Raw genomic sequence first — 17,128 nt, forward strand, 5'->3', positions numbered from 1 at the left:
ATCACCACCCTTCCAACAGTTGGCCAGCCTCCTTTTAGAGCCAATGCCTGCAGATGCTGCTTCTGCTCTCCTCCTGAGCCATTGCTGCCCACCTGCCTCCTAGACAAGTGGCCCTACAGTGACTGTATTCAAAGAGCCAAAGAAGTCAAGTGAGGCGGGACCAAGTGGTCACCTCACCACTCTCTATCACCAGCCTCACTGAGATACACATAGCAGGTAGGGGAGAAAGACCTTGACCTGCTGAACCCAGAGTGTGGGCAGGGAGGGGGGGTGGGGGTGGGGGAAGGAGGTGCTCTGCTCAAAGGAAGGTTGGACCCTTGGAGTCCTTCCCAGTTTGGTTTGTGGGAAGCAAATCTAGTCAAATGTAAGCTGTCTAGGCCAAGGGTTCTTAACCTGGGATCTGTGAACTTAAAAAAAAAAATTCAGCATTTAAATATGATGGGTTTCCTTTGTAATCATTGATTTTATTCATTGAAAAACATGATTCTGAGAAGAGATCACCAGAGTGCACAAAGCAGGTTCAGAGCCCCTGGCCTACAACAACCCACTTATTCAGGAAACTCGATAGACTAAGCCCTCTGGACTTCAAAGCCATATAATTAATGGTAGGAGCAAGAATGAAGATGCCAGGTCTCGGGATGCCAAATCCAATGCTCTTTGGCCCTCAGCATCCAAGAGACTTAGAGGATCGTAGGGATCAGAGATTCAGAAGTGAAGGGGTCCCTGGAGGGTTGGCCATCCTGGCCCACCCTTTCACAGCTAAGGGAACCGAGGCCCAGAGAGGTGAGGAGACCTTAGATCTCGACCTCAGAGGGACTTTCAAGGTATTTAGTCCAACCTACTCATTGACCAAAGGAGTAAACGGGCCCATGGAGGGGGGAAAGGGCTACACTGGACCTCAAAGGCCAGCTAATCCAATTCCCTTATTTTCTGGGTGAGGAAACTGAGGTCCAGGGAAGCTGCCCTGGACTTAGCAGAGTGAGGAAGAGTGCTGGGTTTGGAGTCAGGAGAGATCTGGGTTCAAATCCCACTTTTGATACTTACTAGCTAAGTAACCAAGGCTCAATCATTTAATTTCTCTCCGGTTCCTCATAGGTAAAATAGAGATAATAAATACCATCCCAACAACCTCACTGAGCTATCAAGATGGGCAAATGAGACAATGGATGGAAAGAGCTTAAGCACCGTGCCAAAATTAGCGACTATTAACATCTCCTAGAAACCACAGGTAATAAAGGCCAAGTCCGGCTCTACCTTGGACTCATGTCCAATTAGGCTCCTACCAGTGGCTTTTAATGAAGGAGAGAACAGAGATGACAACTGGGGGCACTGCCCAAAAGATGTGATTGCCTGATAGTTTAGGATTAATACTGAATCGCACCATGTGAATCCAGCGACACTAGTGGGAAGCCCTGGCGCTGGTCCAGACGCAGGGAAATGGGGACCAAAGAGACAGGAATCCAGCTGGACTTGCCAAGGACCTGGGTTGCTGGCCATGGCATAATGAGAATGAACCAAGTAGGAAAATACAGCCCCAATTCCTGTTGGCTCTTTCCCAAGGTTTCTTTTGGGTTTTTTTAGGAGAGAGGAGAGATAAAGCTGTTCGGCTATTCATAGCAGCACGTGCACGCCAAAGCTGGGGCTGGGGCTGGGGAGAAAGCATGGACCCTTAGCTTGGAAATCCCATCTTCCCCCCTCCAGGGTGGGCTTCAGAATTTCCTGAGGGCTAAGCACAAATGCCCAAACCTGATGCACAGATGGAGAGAATGCATCTGATATGGAGGGACAGGATTTACCCAATTCGACTTGAGTCTCTCTCCCCTTCTTCACTCATCAATTCATTCCTTCAGGAACTCTCCATCTTTATGATTCCCCAAACCCTTCTCCCTGGCTCCCACTTGTCTGCATGTGCTTTCTGCTCTATCAGAACGTAAGCTCCCCAAGGGCAGGGATTGTCTCATTTTTTTGTATTTTTATCTTTAATGTTAGCACAGTGCTGTGCAGAAAGCTAGTAATTAGAAATGATTATTTTAAAATGCATTCATTGACTCATCAAGGACTGTTTAATTCAATTCAATAAACATTGAGGTATCTATTGTGTACAAGCCAAGTCAAGAAGCATTTATTAAGTGCTTGCTGTGTGCTAGACACTAGAGAAAAAACATAAAAGTTAATAAATGGTACTGTCCATGTCTTCATGGAGCTTACAGACCAACCACTTTTACTTTAGGTAAAGTATCTGAAATAACAAAAGGAGGCCCAACACCCACCATGGGGGTGGCTCATCCCACTCTGGGACAGTTCCTATCATTGGGAAGCTTTTTTGGACATCAGGTCTGATTTGCCTTTGTGTAACTTCCTCCTCTGGCTCTTGGTTCTGCCCTCTGGGACCAAAGAGAACAAGGCTAATCCCTTCTCCATAAGGTAGCTCTTCAAATACATAGCTGCCACATCTCCCCTGAGTCCTCTCTTCTCCAGGTTAAACATGCCCAGCTCCATCAACCAATCCTTATGCGTCATGGACCCAAGGTCTTTCACCATCCTGGTTGCCCTCCCCTGTATTGTGGATCCAAGACCCTTCCCTGTCCAGGTAGCTCTCCTCTGCATACTTCTCAACACCCTTCTTAAACCATGGTTCCCCAAACTGGGCACAAACCTCCATATAGGTGTGACAAAGGAAGAGTACAATGATATCATTCCCTAGTTTCAGAAGCTCTGACACTATTTTTTTTTTTTGGTGAGACAATGAGGATCAAGTGACTTGCCCAGGGTCACACAGCTAGTAAGTGTCAAGTGTCTGAGGCCGGACCTGAACCCAGGTCCTCCTGAATCCAAGGCCAGCACTTCATCCACTGCGCCACCTAGCTGCCCCCAAGCTCTGACACTATTGATGCAGACCAAGATGGCATTAGCTTCCTGGGCTGCCACATCACTGAGCTTGTGACCCATTAAAACCCTCAGATGCTTTTCAGAACAATAGGGTCTATCCACATGTCTCAGAAGCAAACAAATTGTGAAGCTGATTTTTTGTACCCAAGTGCAAGACTTTACATTTATCCCTATTGATTTTTCATCTTGTTAGATTCAGCATGAGGCTCTGGAAAAAAAAAACAACACAGATCCTTGGGACACTCCAATGGAGACTTCTTGCCACATTGGCATTGGATATTGACAACTACTCTCCGAGTCCATCCATCCAACCAACCCTGAGTCCATCTGATTGTCTTATTGTCTAATTCATCTCTCCCCATGTTCTCCAAAAGAATGGGATGAGATACGTGATTAAAGGCTTCACTAAAATCTAAACGACATCCCCAGAATTACCCTCATCTACCAGCATAGTCACTGATATGCCAGTAAATGTTATAACAGCTAGGAGAAATGTTTGACACACTTTTAAGTTTAATCTGCATTATCGACATTTTCTTCATTACTTTCTTAAGTCTAGACAATCAACAAAAATGATAAATCAAGCCCTCATTGGTAGCAATTTGCCAATTTCCAAAGTGTAAATGCTCCAGCTGAAAATTTATCAATTGCTTCCTGAAAGCTGTTAGGGACTGGCTCCAGCCCACTCATGAGGCTAGTCATCCTTCAAACAAAGAACCTGTAGTTGGGCACAGCCTGTTCTTGAGGAAGTCAGGCCATGCCCAGCTAACCTATTTCACCAACCTTCTCTTTAATGATCCCTTCTAGAATTTTCTCCATAATCGCAGTCAAGCTCACTGACCTACAGCTTAGCAGACTGCTCTCCTCTTTTTTTTTGAAAACCAGGGCATTTGCCCTTTTCCCATCCTGTGATACCTCTCCTTCCTTCCATGAATAAGGAAAAGGGGAGTTGTCCTGATGTGGCTACACAGGGAGCTCACCAACATAGATCTGACAGAACCAGGTTTTCTGGAGTTGGGTCAGGTGACCTGAATCCAGAAGAGCATCTGGGGGCTCTCTTCCTATCTCCTCACTTCTCTGGACTATCAGCAACCTGTTAGTTATTCTGGGTCTGTCATTGTCACCATAAAGGTTATTCTCATTTACTGAGAAAACCCAAAAATAATTGACCAGCTGGGCCTATTGTCAGCCTTCATCCCATCTGCCCCAAACAAAAGTCCTATCCCCTTTTTATGCTTCATTTTCTCTCAATATAGCTTAAATACATTGCACCCCTCCCCCTTTTTTGTTTCCTTCAACAGCCTCAATTTGAGCATTCCTGATACTACTATCACATGACTACTACACCCATATCTATCTTCTGTTATTTATACTATATTACTGGCCCTGCTTCTATCATCTGCATATTACCTCTTCAAAATCTATGTTGGCTAGCTCCCTGTGTAGCCACATCACAACTCCCCTTTTCTTTATTCAAGGGAATTGTTTCCCTCTGAGTCTTCATAGTTTCATTCTTAAAATCTCTCTTTAGATAACTTTCAATTCAAAAAATAGCACTGTTAATGCCCCCTCCCTGGTACCCCCAAGATTACCTCCAGTTTATCCTATGTCTAGTTTGTACATAGATGTTTGCATGTTGTCTGCTCTGTTAGTCTGTGAGCGTCTTGAGGAGAGGGACTGTCTTTTACCTTTCCCCGTATCCCCAGCATTTAGCACAGTGCCTGGTACGCAATAGGTGCTTAATAAATGCTAGCTGAGTTGTTGACTTGACTCTCGCTGGGTCATAAGGGGTATAAGACTGGTCAAATACAGTCCAGAAATTATCCCTAACCTCAGAGAGTTGACATTAGAAAGGAATCAGCCACAGAGGGTCCCTGTGAGGCCATGGGAAGGGCAGGATTAGGCCATGTCATTCTCCTACCGTTGGTGGAAGTCATGACTACAGAGGAGCCACTTCTTTCCAACCTGGAAATTTCTCCTAAGTTTCTCTGGGCCTCAGTTTCCTCATCTGTAAAATGAGGGCATTAAATCAGGTAACCCCTGAGATCCCTTCTAGTAGTGACCTTATTTTCTAAGGCAACTGGTGCTGCAATGCACAGAGCACTGGGTCTGGAGTCAGGAAGACCTGAGATCAAATCCAGCCTCAGACACGCCCTGGGTGAGTCACTTCACTTTTGTTTCAGTTTCCTCAACTGTAAAATGTGGATAATAAGAGCACCTACTAGGGGGCAGCTAGGTGGCCCAGTGGATAAAGCACGGGCCCTGGATTCAGGAGTACCTGAGTTCAAATCCGGTCTCAGACACTTGACACTTACTAGCTGTGTGACCCTGGGCACTTAACCCCCATTGCCCCACAAAATAAATAAATAAATAAGAGCATCTACTACCTCCCAGATGTTGAGAAGATCAAATGAGATAGTTATAAAAAGCACTTAGCACAGCACCCAGTGCCCAGGAGCCATTTTATAAATCCTTTCCTCCTTCCCTCCCTCCCCTTCCTTCCTTCCTTCCTTCCTCAGTCCCTCCCACCTCTGCCATTCTATGTTTTAAGGGTCCTTCTCAGCCTGAGTTTCTGGGATCTTGAGGTAGAAGTCCTGCCTTTGATACTAACTGTGGCTCTGGGCAAGCCATCCATCCATCCATCCATCCATTCATCCCACTTCCCTGAGTCTCAGCTTCCTCTTCTGTAAAAGGAGCTCTAGGCTCTCTGGACTCCTATCAGCCAACACCAGTTTACCCAGAAGAGACTGCAGGAAAGGGATGGTTGATTATTAAAGCTGCTACTTTCAGGGAGCAAAAACCAAAACCTTCAGTGAGACCCTTCAGAAAATGGACTAGGGAAAGACAATATGGTATATGGAGAGAGCACTGGGTTTAGAGTTGGAGGACCTGAATATAAATCCCTGTTTTGCCACTCACTGTGACCTTAGGCAAGTCATTTAAACTATCTGGGCCTCAGTTTCCTCCTCTGTGAAATGAGAGTAGATTACATGTTCTAAATCTATGATCCCACAGACACTGAGCTAAAAGCAGCCATGATCTTGTGGGCCTTGCCCTGACCCCTCTGGAAGGGGCCATAGTATTTGGGGGGGTGGGGGCAGACTTTGATAGCTAAGGTGTTGTCTGGACCCCCCCTCTACATGCAGTCAAGGCCTAGTAAGTTGGGCTGGACAAGGAAGACCTTGAGTTCCCCTCCCCTTCCCAAAGGATTGAGAAACAAGTTTGTCAGCACTCAGCCTAGGTCCCTTAACAGGCTCCCAGCAACTCGATATTCCCTCCCGCGCCCCCCCAATTCTGGGGGTGGGAATCCCAGTAGGGATGTGACCATTACACTGATGTGAGCTAATGCTTCCTGCAAGATTCTGGCCTCCCTGTGGATCCGGGGAAGGTCTGCTCCCCTTGGGGAGATTATATAACACCCTGCTTGCCTGCCTGCCGCCTGCCTCACCATCCAGTTGAATTCATCAGACAAAGCCAGAGTGTTCAGAACCTGCTCTCCCTTCCCCCAAGCCATCTCAAAGAGCCAGGAACCATGGCCTAAACCTTTATAGTAGAGGCAAGAAGACCCGTATTTAAGTCCTGCACCAAACCCTGGTGCTAGGTAGCTCTGGGCAAATCTCTTTCCTTTGACTTGGAGAAGGAAAGGGAGTAAGCATTTGTTTATATGGTACCCATTGGGTGCCAAGCACTGAGCTAAGTGCTTTTTTACAAATATCATCTCATTTGATGGACGTACTCCAAAGGAGTAGGATTTGCCCAGACCACTGCAGTGTAATGGGGTTCAAGCAGGATTCTTGGAAAATCAAAGACGAATATGCCCAAATCTTTCTAGCAGAACTTTTCACAGTAGTCAGAAACCCCAAAACAAAGGAGAGGAACAGCTGAAGAACTTGTGATACATGAATGTACCATACCAAATGATAGCTACGAGAAATTCAAAGAAACTAGGGAAGACATCCATCAACTTAGGCAGAGCCTCAAACACTAATGCCCCCCAGTCAAGCACCCAACATTTCTTCTCATTACCACCTCCCAAAGGAAAAAAACCAAACACCTTTCCCTTCCAATCCCCCACGGCATTCTGACCTGTACTAAATCAAAGGCAAAAACATTTGTTCAACTCAACTCATAAAATCATGGGATTTCAAATGCAGTGTGGAACAGAGCAATGAGAAGAATACCATGGGGATGTGGAGAGGATGTTCTACAAGCAGGTGTGTGAAAGGCTATCTCATGGATGAGGGCTCAGAACCTTAGAACCCTAATCTAGATCCAGAAGGCATTTCAAAGGCTATTGAGTCTAAGACTCTCATTCTTCCTCACAAGGGAGAAACTGAGGCCCAGGGAGGGGAAATGACTTGCCCAGGATCACACACCCATGATCCCAGAACTGGATAGGACCCACCTCTGGGGCCATTTAGCTCCACCCCCTCATTTTAAGATACTTGTTCTGTGTGGCCCAAAAGGCAGAACCAGTAGCAATGGGGGAAGGAGCCAAGAAGACAATTTAGGCCTGATGTCAGGAAAAAAAACAACTTGCTAGAGATGAGAGCTCTCTCAGAGTGGAAGGGACTGCCTCCTCATTGGAGGTAAATGGGCACTTGTTATCTATATTGTAGAGAGGATTCTCATGCAGGCCAGGGCTGGCCTGGCTGGCCCCTCAGGCCCCTTCTGCCTCTGAGATGCCATGATTCAGACTCGTAATCATAGTTATCAGGGTTGGAAGCGATTTGGAGAGCCCATGTAGTCAAACCCCCTGATTTTGCAGAAGAGAACAGTGAATTTCCGAGAGAGGATGGGCTTTGCCGAAGGCTCCTAACCCAGGGCTCCTGCCTCTTCCCACCCCATCGATCACACATCATACCCCTGACAGGACTTTTTGCCCCTATACTGAGCTGTCCTGCCCATTCAGTCTGTCAATATGGAACTAAAAGATTTGAGAGGACAGAGTGGGGGGTAGGGGGCGGGGGAAGACTTTATCCCTTCCCCAAACATCCCAGATTCCCCCCAAACAGGTCTGGGATGTAGAACACTTGAGTCCCCCAAACCTAGGATCCCAGGATGTCAGAGCTGGAAGGGGCATATCTTGCAAATGAGGATACCAAGTCTCAGACTGGGAAAGTGACTTACTCAAGGTTACATGGCTAATTAAGTAACAAGAAGCCAGGTTTCTGCCTCCAAACCCAGCGCTCTAGCCATTTCTCCATGCTGTTGCATTGTGCAAACCAATGGAAGACTTATGGGGAATGGGGGGGGGGGGGAGTAGCAGGTGAAAACCATAGGGAAATCAGTTGTCCTCCTCCTGGTCTAAGACCCTCCCCCCAAGGCAAGATGGGGTGAAAGGGAAGTCCTAGAAGGGCTTTCCATCCCACCTTGTAATAAAGTAGGACAATTCAAGGGGGGAGAGGAGGGAGAAGGGCTGGAGGAACAGAGGGAGATTAGGCTCCACAAAGGGCCTCCATTGCTCAGCCAGGCACCGGCTCGAAGCTGCCTGTAGGGTTCTCTATACACCCACCGTGCCTTGAGCGTTCAGAGGCAGGGGCTCCCCCCGCCCTCCAGAAAGCAGACACCAAGTCCAGCAGCAGCTCCTCCCCCCGCCCCCGCAGCCCTTTCTGGGGGTTGGCGGCTGGGTCTTTAAGAGGGTGGGCTCGAGAGCTCAGCAGGAGCTGAGTGATGCACGAGTTGCTAGGATACAATCAAAGGGCATTTGCTTGAATTCTGAGGTGGGGGAGCCAGGAGCTGGAATTCCTGAAGCAAGAGGGGCTACACCTCCTGGCAGCCAGGGCTTGTCCTCACTGCCCTGGAGAAGGTGGGGGTAATTGTGGGGGCCCTGGAGGTCCAGAGGTAAAGCCAGAGGCACTTTCTTGGCCACCCCTACCTCCGTCTATCTCCCACCCTTCCTCACTCGTAGTCTTAATAATTAGCCCCCTAAGAATGAGGGGAGGAGGGAAAAAGGAGGAGGAGGGAAGGGGGAGGAAAGAAAAAGAAGGGGGAGGGGAAAGGAAGGGGAGGGAAGGAAAGAAAGGGGAAGGGAAGGGAAGAGAGAGAAGAAAAGGGGGAAGGGAAGAAAAAAGAGGGAATGAAAGAAGATGGGGGAAGGGAAGAAGGGAGAAAAGAACAGAGGATGGAGATGGAGAGAGATGGAGAGAGGAAGAACAGAACGAGAAAGGGAGGGGAATAGAAGGAGCAAGAAATAGGGAGGAAAGAGGAAAGGAAAGGAAAGGAAAGGAAAGGAAAGGAAAGGAAAGGAAAGGAAAGGAAAGGAAAGGAAAGGAAAGGAAAGGAAAGGAAAGGAAAGGAAAGGAAAGGAAAGGAAAGGAAAGGAAAGGAAAGGAAAGGAAAGGAAAGGAAAGGAAAGGAAAGGAAAGGAAAGGAAAGGAAAGGAAAGGAAAGGAAAGGAAAGGAAAGGAAAGGAAAGGAAAGGAAAGGAAAGGAAAGGAGATAGGGAGAGAGGGAGGACTAGAGGAAGGGAAGGAAGAAGGGTCAGAAGAAGGGAGGGGGATAATAACTCATATCCCTACAGCACTTTGCGGTTACTGGGCACTTTATATACATTATCTCATTTGATTGGGGAGGAAAGAAAAAAAAGGGAAAGAGTTGGTTGTATTTTTTTTTTTCAATTAGAGGACCAGACTCCTCTTGGATGTAATCCTCATTTTTTCCTCTCCATATACCCTCCGGAACCTCAAGGGGAAAATCTCCAAGCTTTAGGAATAGCGATATGGCCAAGCCATGCTGCCAGGCGACTTTTCCTTTCCTGTTCCACAAACTTCCTTCCCTTCCTTGTCACTGTGGGCTGCCTGCCTTGCCTGTGGCCCTGCCATCTGCCATGAAATAAGCCCCTCGTTCCCCTGGAGATGGCTTTGGAAATGCCCTCCACTGCCCTCACCCACTCAGCTGCTGGGAAAAGAAAAGGGCTCACCATCTGCCCTAAAGATCAGTTGAAGTGGGCCCATCATGCCTGAAGCTCCGGGGTCCCCCACCTACCTGTGCCTAGGACCCCAGTCAAATGCCCAGCAGGCCACGCAATCCTGGCAGGACTGGCTTCACTGTGACACTCACCATGCATGGGGTGGTTGTGCAGTGTGCTGCCTGAGACACACACACACACACACACACACACACAGGCACACGCACACATGCACGCACACACACTGATCTGCCCCGTGACACATCCATGGGCTGTCTCCACACCTGGCTTAGTGGTGGGGGATGGATTCTGCCTCATGCAAATCTGGCTGGAGGAAGAAACAGATGCCACATTCCCCCCAGAAAAAAGAAGGAAAATGGGGGAAAACCCCAACCTTCAGGGATTGTTAGCCCCAAGTCACAAAATATCAAAACTGAAAGGGACCTTAGGAATCATCCTGCCCAACTCTCTCATTTTATAGAGTGTCCTAGATCTGGGGCTAGAAGGGAATTCAGAGACCATCTCATCCAACCCCTTCATTTTACAGAGAAGGAAACTGAGGCAAGGGACTTGCCCAGGGTCTCGAAGTAGCAGAATCAGGACTGCACTTACACCCTGACTCTAAAAGCAGGTCTCTTTCCACTAGCTTTAAGCAAAATGCAGAGTTTGACCAGACATTTGGCAGCTCCCAAAAATCCATTTCCCCCACACCCATGGTTACAATTCTGTCCCTTTCTTCTTCCACTTGTCTCATCAGCAATACCTCAAGCACCCCAAGGGAACAGAATTCAGACCATCCAGCCAGGAAATCTGTCTGATCTGAGCACCACTTCTGGAACCAAGAACTCCCATTCCATTCCTTTTGCAAGGAACAAATCATCTGTCCCAGAGTTGTCTATGAGGGGACCACAGAGTAATACATAATTAATACCAGCCAAGTTCCTAGATTGAATTTCCTCATGGGGAATATCTAAAAAGGAAACAGCTTCCTCCCACCCCCAAGCAGCCCCACTGGAAATGCTAGAGAAGGCTCCCTTTCCTCCATGTCCAGCGGCTCTCCAATCATGTCAGAATCCTGTTGGTTGGGGTCCTGGCATGAGACGCATTTTAGGGAGCTGCTTTCACTCTGCCTCTGTCCATCTCCATCCAGTGCTGATACTGAACCACTGATTGTGTGTGCGTGTGTGTGAACACACCCCAGTTCATTTCTACACGAGCCATAAAGATCTCGAGACATATAGGCAATGGGGAATGAGAGAAATCTGCCTACATCAGCAGGAAAACGAACAAATAAATATTAACAACCAGCATGAGAAAATCAGGAATTTCCAGGGTACCACAGGGAGCTTTCCCAGGCCAAAAAAAAAAAAAAAAAAGACAACAACGAAAAATCATAATAACCACCACTGGTACCTCTATACGCACAATCTCAAATTGTACTTGCTTCTTGTAATCCATAATTTCTCAAGCCTTCTCATCTTTAGCCATCATTCACCCATCCATTTACTCAATTTTTGTGCCCCAAATTCCCATCTCAGATCCTTCTAGATTCATTTGGCTTAGGAAAACCTCTTAATGGAAAGACCACCAAGCCAGCCAAATCTTTTCCCAATTGATGCTCCAATGCTATGATACCCAAGACAGCACTTAATTTTCAAGAAAGTCATTGTAAATGAAGTAACTCGAAACTACCCATAGCCCAAGGCTGTTATTCCGGCTGTGGATGAAGATCTTGGTGGGGGGAAACCCACTACAAATTCAAACCCAGAGATGGAAAGGAAAACCACCCTTTGTCAATTTTCCCTCTTGCCAATTCCCCAAGATCCCCACCCCAGGGGACCAGTAAGAGAGCCGGTGGATTCCCCACTGAAATCTGACATTTACCACTTTAAGGAAAGAAAGCTGCTCCCCAGCAGGGATGATCTGGAGCCCTAGAAAACTTGGATGGCCAACTGAGATTTCGAGGGAGAAGGTCCGGTGCCAAACCCCAACAGCATCCCCCACCCCAACCTCATCTCTCAGAAAATCCTCCCTCCTCTGGGGGGGAGGAGGGAAGGGGATCGAGAGCTGAGAGGCATTCGCTTTTTCTTTTGAGCAGGTCCAATGTGAAACCCAAGGCTCTTTTGGATTGTCAGAATTCATCGCACTTTTCCATAGCCCCTAACCTTAGGCAATTCCCCGCCCCTCCCCCTCCCTTGGCTAGAAATTGAGACAGAAATTCCCTGAAGAACCCCAAAGGTTGGGTTTGGGTAATTTTTTACCCCCAAACCACAGAGTCCCGATTGCTAGAGCTGGGTACACACACATTCCCCGGCAGCCCCCTCCCCCTCCCAAGCGGCACCCACACACACAAGCTGGGGAGAAGTCCCGGCCACGGGAAACCAAAAAAAGCCCTAGCTATCCCCAACAGACGAGGCTCAACAAAAGATTTAGGGAGAGAATATACCAACGTCATACACATCACAGTGAAGCCATGTTGAAACTCCAGGCGCCTTCCCCCCCGGGCAGAAAGCTCTCTGTCTCTGTGGTTCTCCTCTGTGTCTCTGTGTTGTGTGAGAGTGTGTGTGTGTCTGTGTGTGTGTGTCTGTGTCTGTGTGTGTGTGTCTGTGTCTGTGTGTGTGTCTCCCTCTCTGGGTCTCTGCGCCTCCTCACTCTCTCGCTGTCTCCCTCCAGATGAATTCAGAGGCTGGAGCCCTCAGGAGCAGCAGCGACGACGGCGGCGGCGGCGGCGGCGGCAGCAGCAACAGCAGCTCCTCTCCACTGACCACACAGTTCAAGCGTTCAGCGGGTCCCCAGGAAGAACATGAGGATGACATTGACGAGCAAGAGGACCACGATCACAGCGAACACCACGATGGTCTGCACGTCCAGGGTCATGGTGCAATGCAGAACGCTATAATGCTCCAGGTGTGGGGCCGGCAGGCTCGGAGTCGTCAATCTCTGCTCTGCCAAACTGTCCATACATCCAGCATGCTAGGGGAGAGGCTGCAAATGGAGGGGGCACTGGGGTGGGGCGCGGCGCGGCGCGGCGTGGCGTGGCGCGGCGTGGAGGGGGCGCGGGCGAGCTTTCCCCCTCTGCTCTCCGAACGGGGCTGCTGGGCTCGGCTCTGCCGGGCTCTGCTGGGCTCTGCTGGGCTCGGCTCTCCCCCGCTGCTTGGCGGAAGCTTAGCTCACGCTCCAGTCCGGGGCATCCAGCATACTTCCGATCAGCACCTGGGGATGCTGCCACGCCACCCGGGGAGAGAGAGGAGAAGCCCTTGACTCTGGGCCCCCCTCCCCTCTGGATCTCGCTGTCTCGCTGTCTCTCAGTCTCTGGTTCTCTCGCCTGCCCTCCCCTCCTTTCCTCTCCTCTCCCTCCGGCTGCTGCCTGCGTGAGCCCGAAGCTGGCACTGCGCTCTGCTCTGCCCTGCCCTGCCTAGCGCCCTCAGCCCCAGCCTCGCACCGGCGCCTGAGCCCACACCCGGCGGCCCCCAGCCTGCGCAGCCCCGCAGCTGGAACGGCTCGTCACGCAAACTAACAGGCTCCCCCATTGGTTAGCGCGGGCCCGGGAGGGGGAGGGGGAGGGAAGGGCTGCCTGTCAATCACAAGGCCCAAGCCACCGAGGAGGTGCCTCTCCGTCCCGGCGAGATTGGGAAAGGCAGAGGGCACGGAGGTCAGGACTGGGGAGGAAAAGGGCGAGCGGGGGGCATGAGAAAGGTGATACTGGGTGGGGAGTCAGCCAAGCATCATATAATCTCTAGAGCCCTCAAGGCCTGTGGAGTTCAGCCTCTTCCTTTTACAGATGGGGCAACTGAGGCCCATCTAGGATCATCATAGGGTCACAGAGTTGGCCCAGGAAGGGATTTGATGGGATCTCTCAATTGGGTCACTTTACAGAGGAGGAAACTGAACCTCACAGATAAAGAGCTGGAAAAACCCTGAGTGAACATCTACTCAACCTCCCCCCCACCCCTCTTTGACAGATGAGAAAACTGAGGCTCAGACTAAAGAGGTTTGCCCAATCCAACCCACAGTGGCCATTGTTTGCCCTTCTATCTCCATTGCTTGGCCCAGTGCCTGGAGCATATGACACACTGATAACCCAAGGTCACAGGGTTAGGAAGTACCAGCCCAGGATGCAAACCTAGGACCTCCAACCATAAAGCCTGACAGCTCCCACTGCATCCTTCCCAAGTCGGGAGAGAATCAGTTGGAAGAGCTATTAGTGAGCATTTGCACCAAATGAAAAAACTGAGAACCACCAAGCTAAAGTTATTGGATTCATAGACTACTGCTAATGGTCCTGACAGCTCCAACCCATTTTCTAGATTTGCAAACTGAGGCTCAAAGAGAGGCGACTTATACCCAGCTAGTAGGTATGGGGCTATATAGCACTCTGCTATACATACAGAGGTCAACCCCTCCATTTTACAAAGGAGGAACAGACTCAGAAAGAGACTTGCCCAAGGTCACATAGCTAATAAGTACAGGATGATAACAGGCTCATTGGTGTTCATTTACTCCAACTCTTTTTGATAGACAAGGAAACTGAGGTGAAACGACTTGCCCAAGGTCACTCAGGTAGTAAGTAGCAGAGATGGGATTTGCACTCTGGTGCTATGACCGCCAAGCCAATCCCTGCAGCAGAAAGTGCCAAGTCTCCCTCACTGGCACTGAGGTCACATGGCCTGGCAAGGAACTTAGGGGTCATCTGGGCCAAATACAAACTAGTTCCCACGTTCACAGAACTTTCTGCCTTAGTGCTTTCTTCCCAACAGTCCTCAGAGGTGGGGTAGACAGGTATATTTCCCATCCTTTTCCAGGTGAGGAAACTTTAGTTTCCTCAGAGAGGGGAGGCACATTTCCTGAGATCACACAGCCAGCAAGTATTACAGACTGATCTTAAACCCCTGCTATTTGACCCCTCATTCAACAGGGTCATTCCCCTTCACTCCACCACAGATAAGCAAACCAAGACCCAGACAGGGAAATAACATTTTTCAAGGCTTTAGTGGTAGGGCTAGGAATAGTGTCTGGGGCTCCTTACCCCCACCTAGACCAGGGCATTTTTTTTTCTACAGACAGAGAAACTAAAGTCCCAGACTAGGAAGGCATACCTTCTCCTCCACCACGGATAATAGAAAACACATTTCCTTCTGGCGTTGAAATGCACCCTCTGATTCCTCAGTCTGGTCCCCAGCATACTTCTGTCCCTAATTACTCTTTGATTGGGCTGATGGAAAAGTGAATTGGCATCCTCCCAGCAAGCACTGGGATGCAGTGGACAAAACATCAATTAGCTCGGCAGTCAGAGGCTCTGGGTTCCTGGATCACAGGCCTCTAGATCTAGAAAGGGCCCTCTGAGGCCAGCTAGCCCAGTCTCCTGGGGAACAGAGGAGGAACTCAAGACTCAGAGAAGGGAAGTGACCTGTCCAAAGTCACACAAAAACGAAATGGTAAAGTTTGGGATTCAAACCCAGGTCTATTTGACACAAAACCTTTTCCTCTTTAAATCTTGGCTGTCTGTATGCCCTTGGACAAGTCATTCCCCATGAGTCGGGTTCATCAGCCATGAAAATGCTTTTAAAACCATAAAGAACCATAGAAATTGGACCAATTGTCCCATGATCCTTCTCTGGGCCCTTCCAGGCTTGGTTCTTCATTTGATAACAGCAGAAAGTGACCAAACCAACCAAATTGACCAAACTGACTCTTTGATCAAAGAGACCAGAGCTTTCTGAAGGTGTCAGCAGCTCTCTGAGGACAGCCCCTGACTAACTAAGTCCTCGCTATCCAGCAGAACCCCAAACTCCAAAAAAGGGGGTTTAGTTGGTGATTATATGAGAATGATTCTAAGATAACTGTGCTCAACAATGCTTGGGTTCCACAAGGCCCGGAAGTTGGGTTGTGACGGGGGAAGGGTTAAACCACAACATAGCTCCCCTAGGCTTGGGGGTGGAGAGTGAGGGGTGGTTATTGGGTTTTGTGGAGGGAAGTGGTAGTTTAGGGAGGGAACACAGGAAGGCAGTTAAATACTCGTTAAGCTTTATGGTATTTGATCCTGTAAGGTAAGTATTATGACCCCATTTTAAGAAGGAGTAAACTAAGGCCTGAAAAGTGAAATGATTTGCCAGATGAAGGACACACACAGCTATGTTAGGGGCCAGCCCAGTAGCACTCTTACCCAGGTCTCCTGACCCCAGCCCAGTGGTATTGCAAGGACCTGTAGGGGGTCTCCTACCACCAAAGCCACAGGCTGGAAGAAACTAGATAGCCCCTGCCTTCACTGTGGGGCAGGAGGGAGCTCTGCTTCCAGGCTCAGAGACAGAGAATTTCAAGGGCCTATTGTGGCCTGTCTAATCTTTTTTTCCTCTTGGCCCTGGACCCACTGTGACCCACTGCCTGGAAACCCTAGTGTAAGGGAAGTAGGAGACGTAGGTCAGAGTCACAGTCCTGGCCCAGAGTCATGTGCATGACTTTCCCCTCTCTGGACCTATTTCCTCACGTAGAAAACAAGCCAGGTGGACTGTAAGCCTTAAGTTGTGAAATGGCCATGAATCTCTCTAAGGTTACTCCCAGCTCTGAATCCCAAGAGCCAATGATGTCCCCGGGGGGAAAGAGAGTGTCTGGGCTGTCCTCTAGTGGCCAAAGCCCAAATAGAGATGCCCAGTAAGGAACCTGAACTCCTTGCCAGGATATTTCTTGCCTCCTGTCTCACAGATCTCTTGCTGACCATTTTGAGGTGGTCAGCCTTTGCAAGAAAAACTGAGCAAGGCAGTAGCCGGCGTTGGGGGCTGCTCGGACCATGGACAGCAACCTCCCCTTAGAGAAGACAAGTGGGATGGAATTGGGAGTGCTCTCAGGGAATACTGAGCCCAACTTCTGTTTGGAGAGAGGGAAGACATGACCTGCTATGGAGGCTGAAGCCAGCACATTGCAGTTAGAACATTTACCCCACCCCCGCTGCCGTGGCCCCCCAGGTCTTTAGATTCCAAGTTCAAAGTGGAAAGAGTACTGCCTGGCCTCTGCAAACAAAAGCCCTGAGCTCAAATCTGACCCCTTCCACTTTCTGTTTGAGTGACCTAGGGTAAGTCCCTTCCCTTCTCTGCACCCTAGTTTCTTCTTTAAAACGAGACTAGCTGGCACTGTTGGTCCCTTCTAACTCTAGTTCCAGGATCCTTAGGGTGACCCTGGACAAGTTATTTCATCTGCAGCCTTGGTTTCTCCCTCTGTACAATAAGCAGGTTACACTAAATGACCTCCGAGGCTCCTTTCGGCTTTAGACCTGTGGTCAAATAGGCAGTCTCAAGCTAGTCCCTTCCCTTTCTTGGGACTCAGTTTCTTCCTCTG

The 17,128-nt window shown here is 49.1% G+C and overlaps 1 protein-coding gene across 7 annotated transcripts in view; it reads right to left on the bottom strand.

Moving 5' to 3' along the window:
- ARHGEF9 (Cdc42 guanine nucleotide exchange factor 9) overlaps window positions 1–17,128 on the bottom strand; it is a 155,071-nt gene that overhangs the window by 113,446 nt on the left and 24,497 nt on the right. Inside the window, exon 1 of one of the 7 annotated variants that reach the window (XM_043974177.1) lies at window positions 12,452–12,803. The exons of 1 other annotated variant lie outside the window; for it this stretch is intronic. Coding sequence is in view for 1 of the 6 variants with exons in the window: in XM_043974171.1 (XP_043830106.1) it covers window positions 12,246–12,260 (15 nt within the window). In the remaining 5 variants the exon portion in view is untranslated. Of the gene's footprint in view, window positions 1–9,876; window positions 10,005–11,683; window positions 11,814–12,245; window positions 12,804–17,128 lie in introns of those variants that run through there. 5 more of the 7 variants (XM_043974174.1, XM_043974171.1, XM_043974173.1 and 2 more) reach the window with 5 other exon arrangements.

This window comes from Dromiciops gliroides, chromosome X (genome assembly GCF_019393635.1).
Source record: "Dromiciops gliroides isolate mDroGli1 chromosome X, mDroGli1.pri, whole genome shotgun sequence".
Taxonomy (NCBI): Eukaryota; Metazoa; Chordata; class Mammalia; order Microbiotheria; family Microbiotheriidae; genus Dromiciops; species Dromiciops gliroides.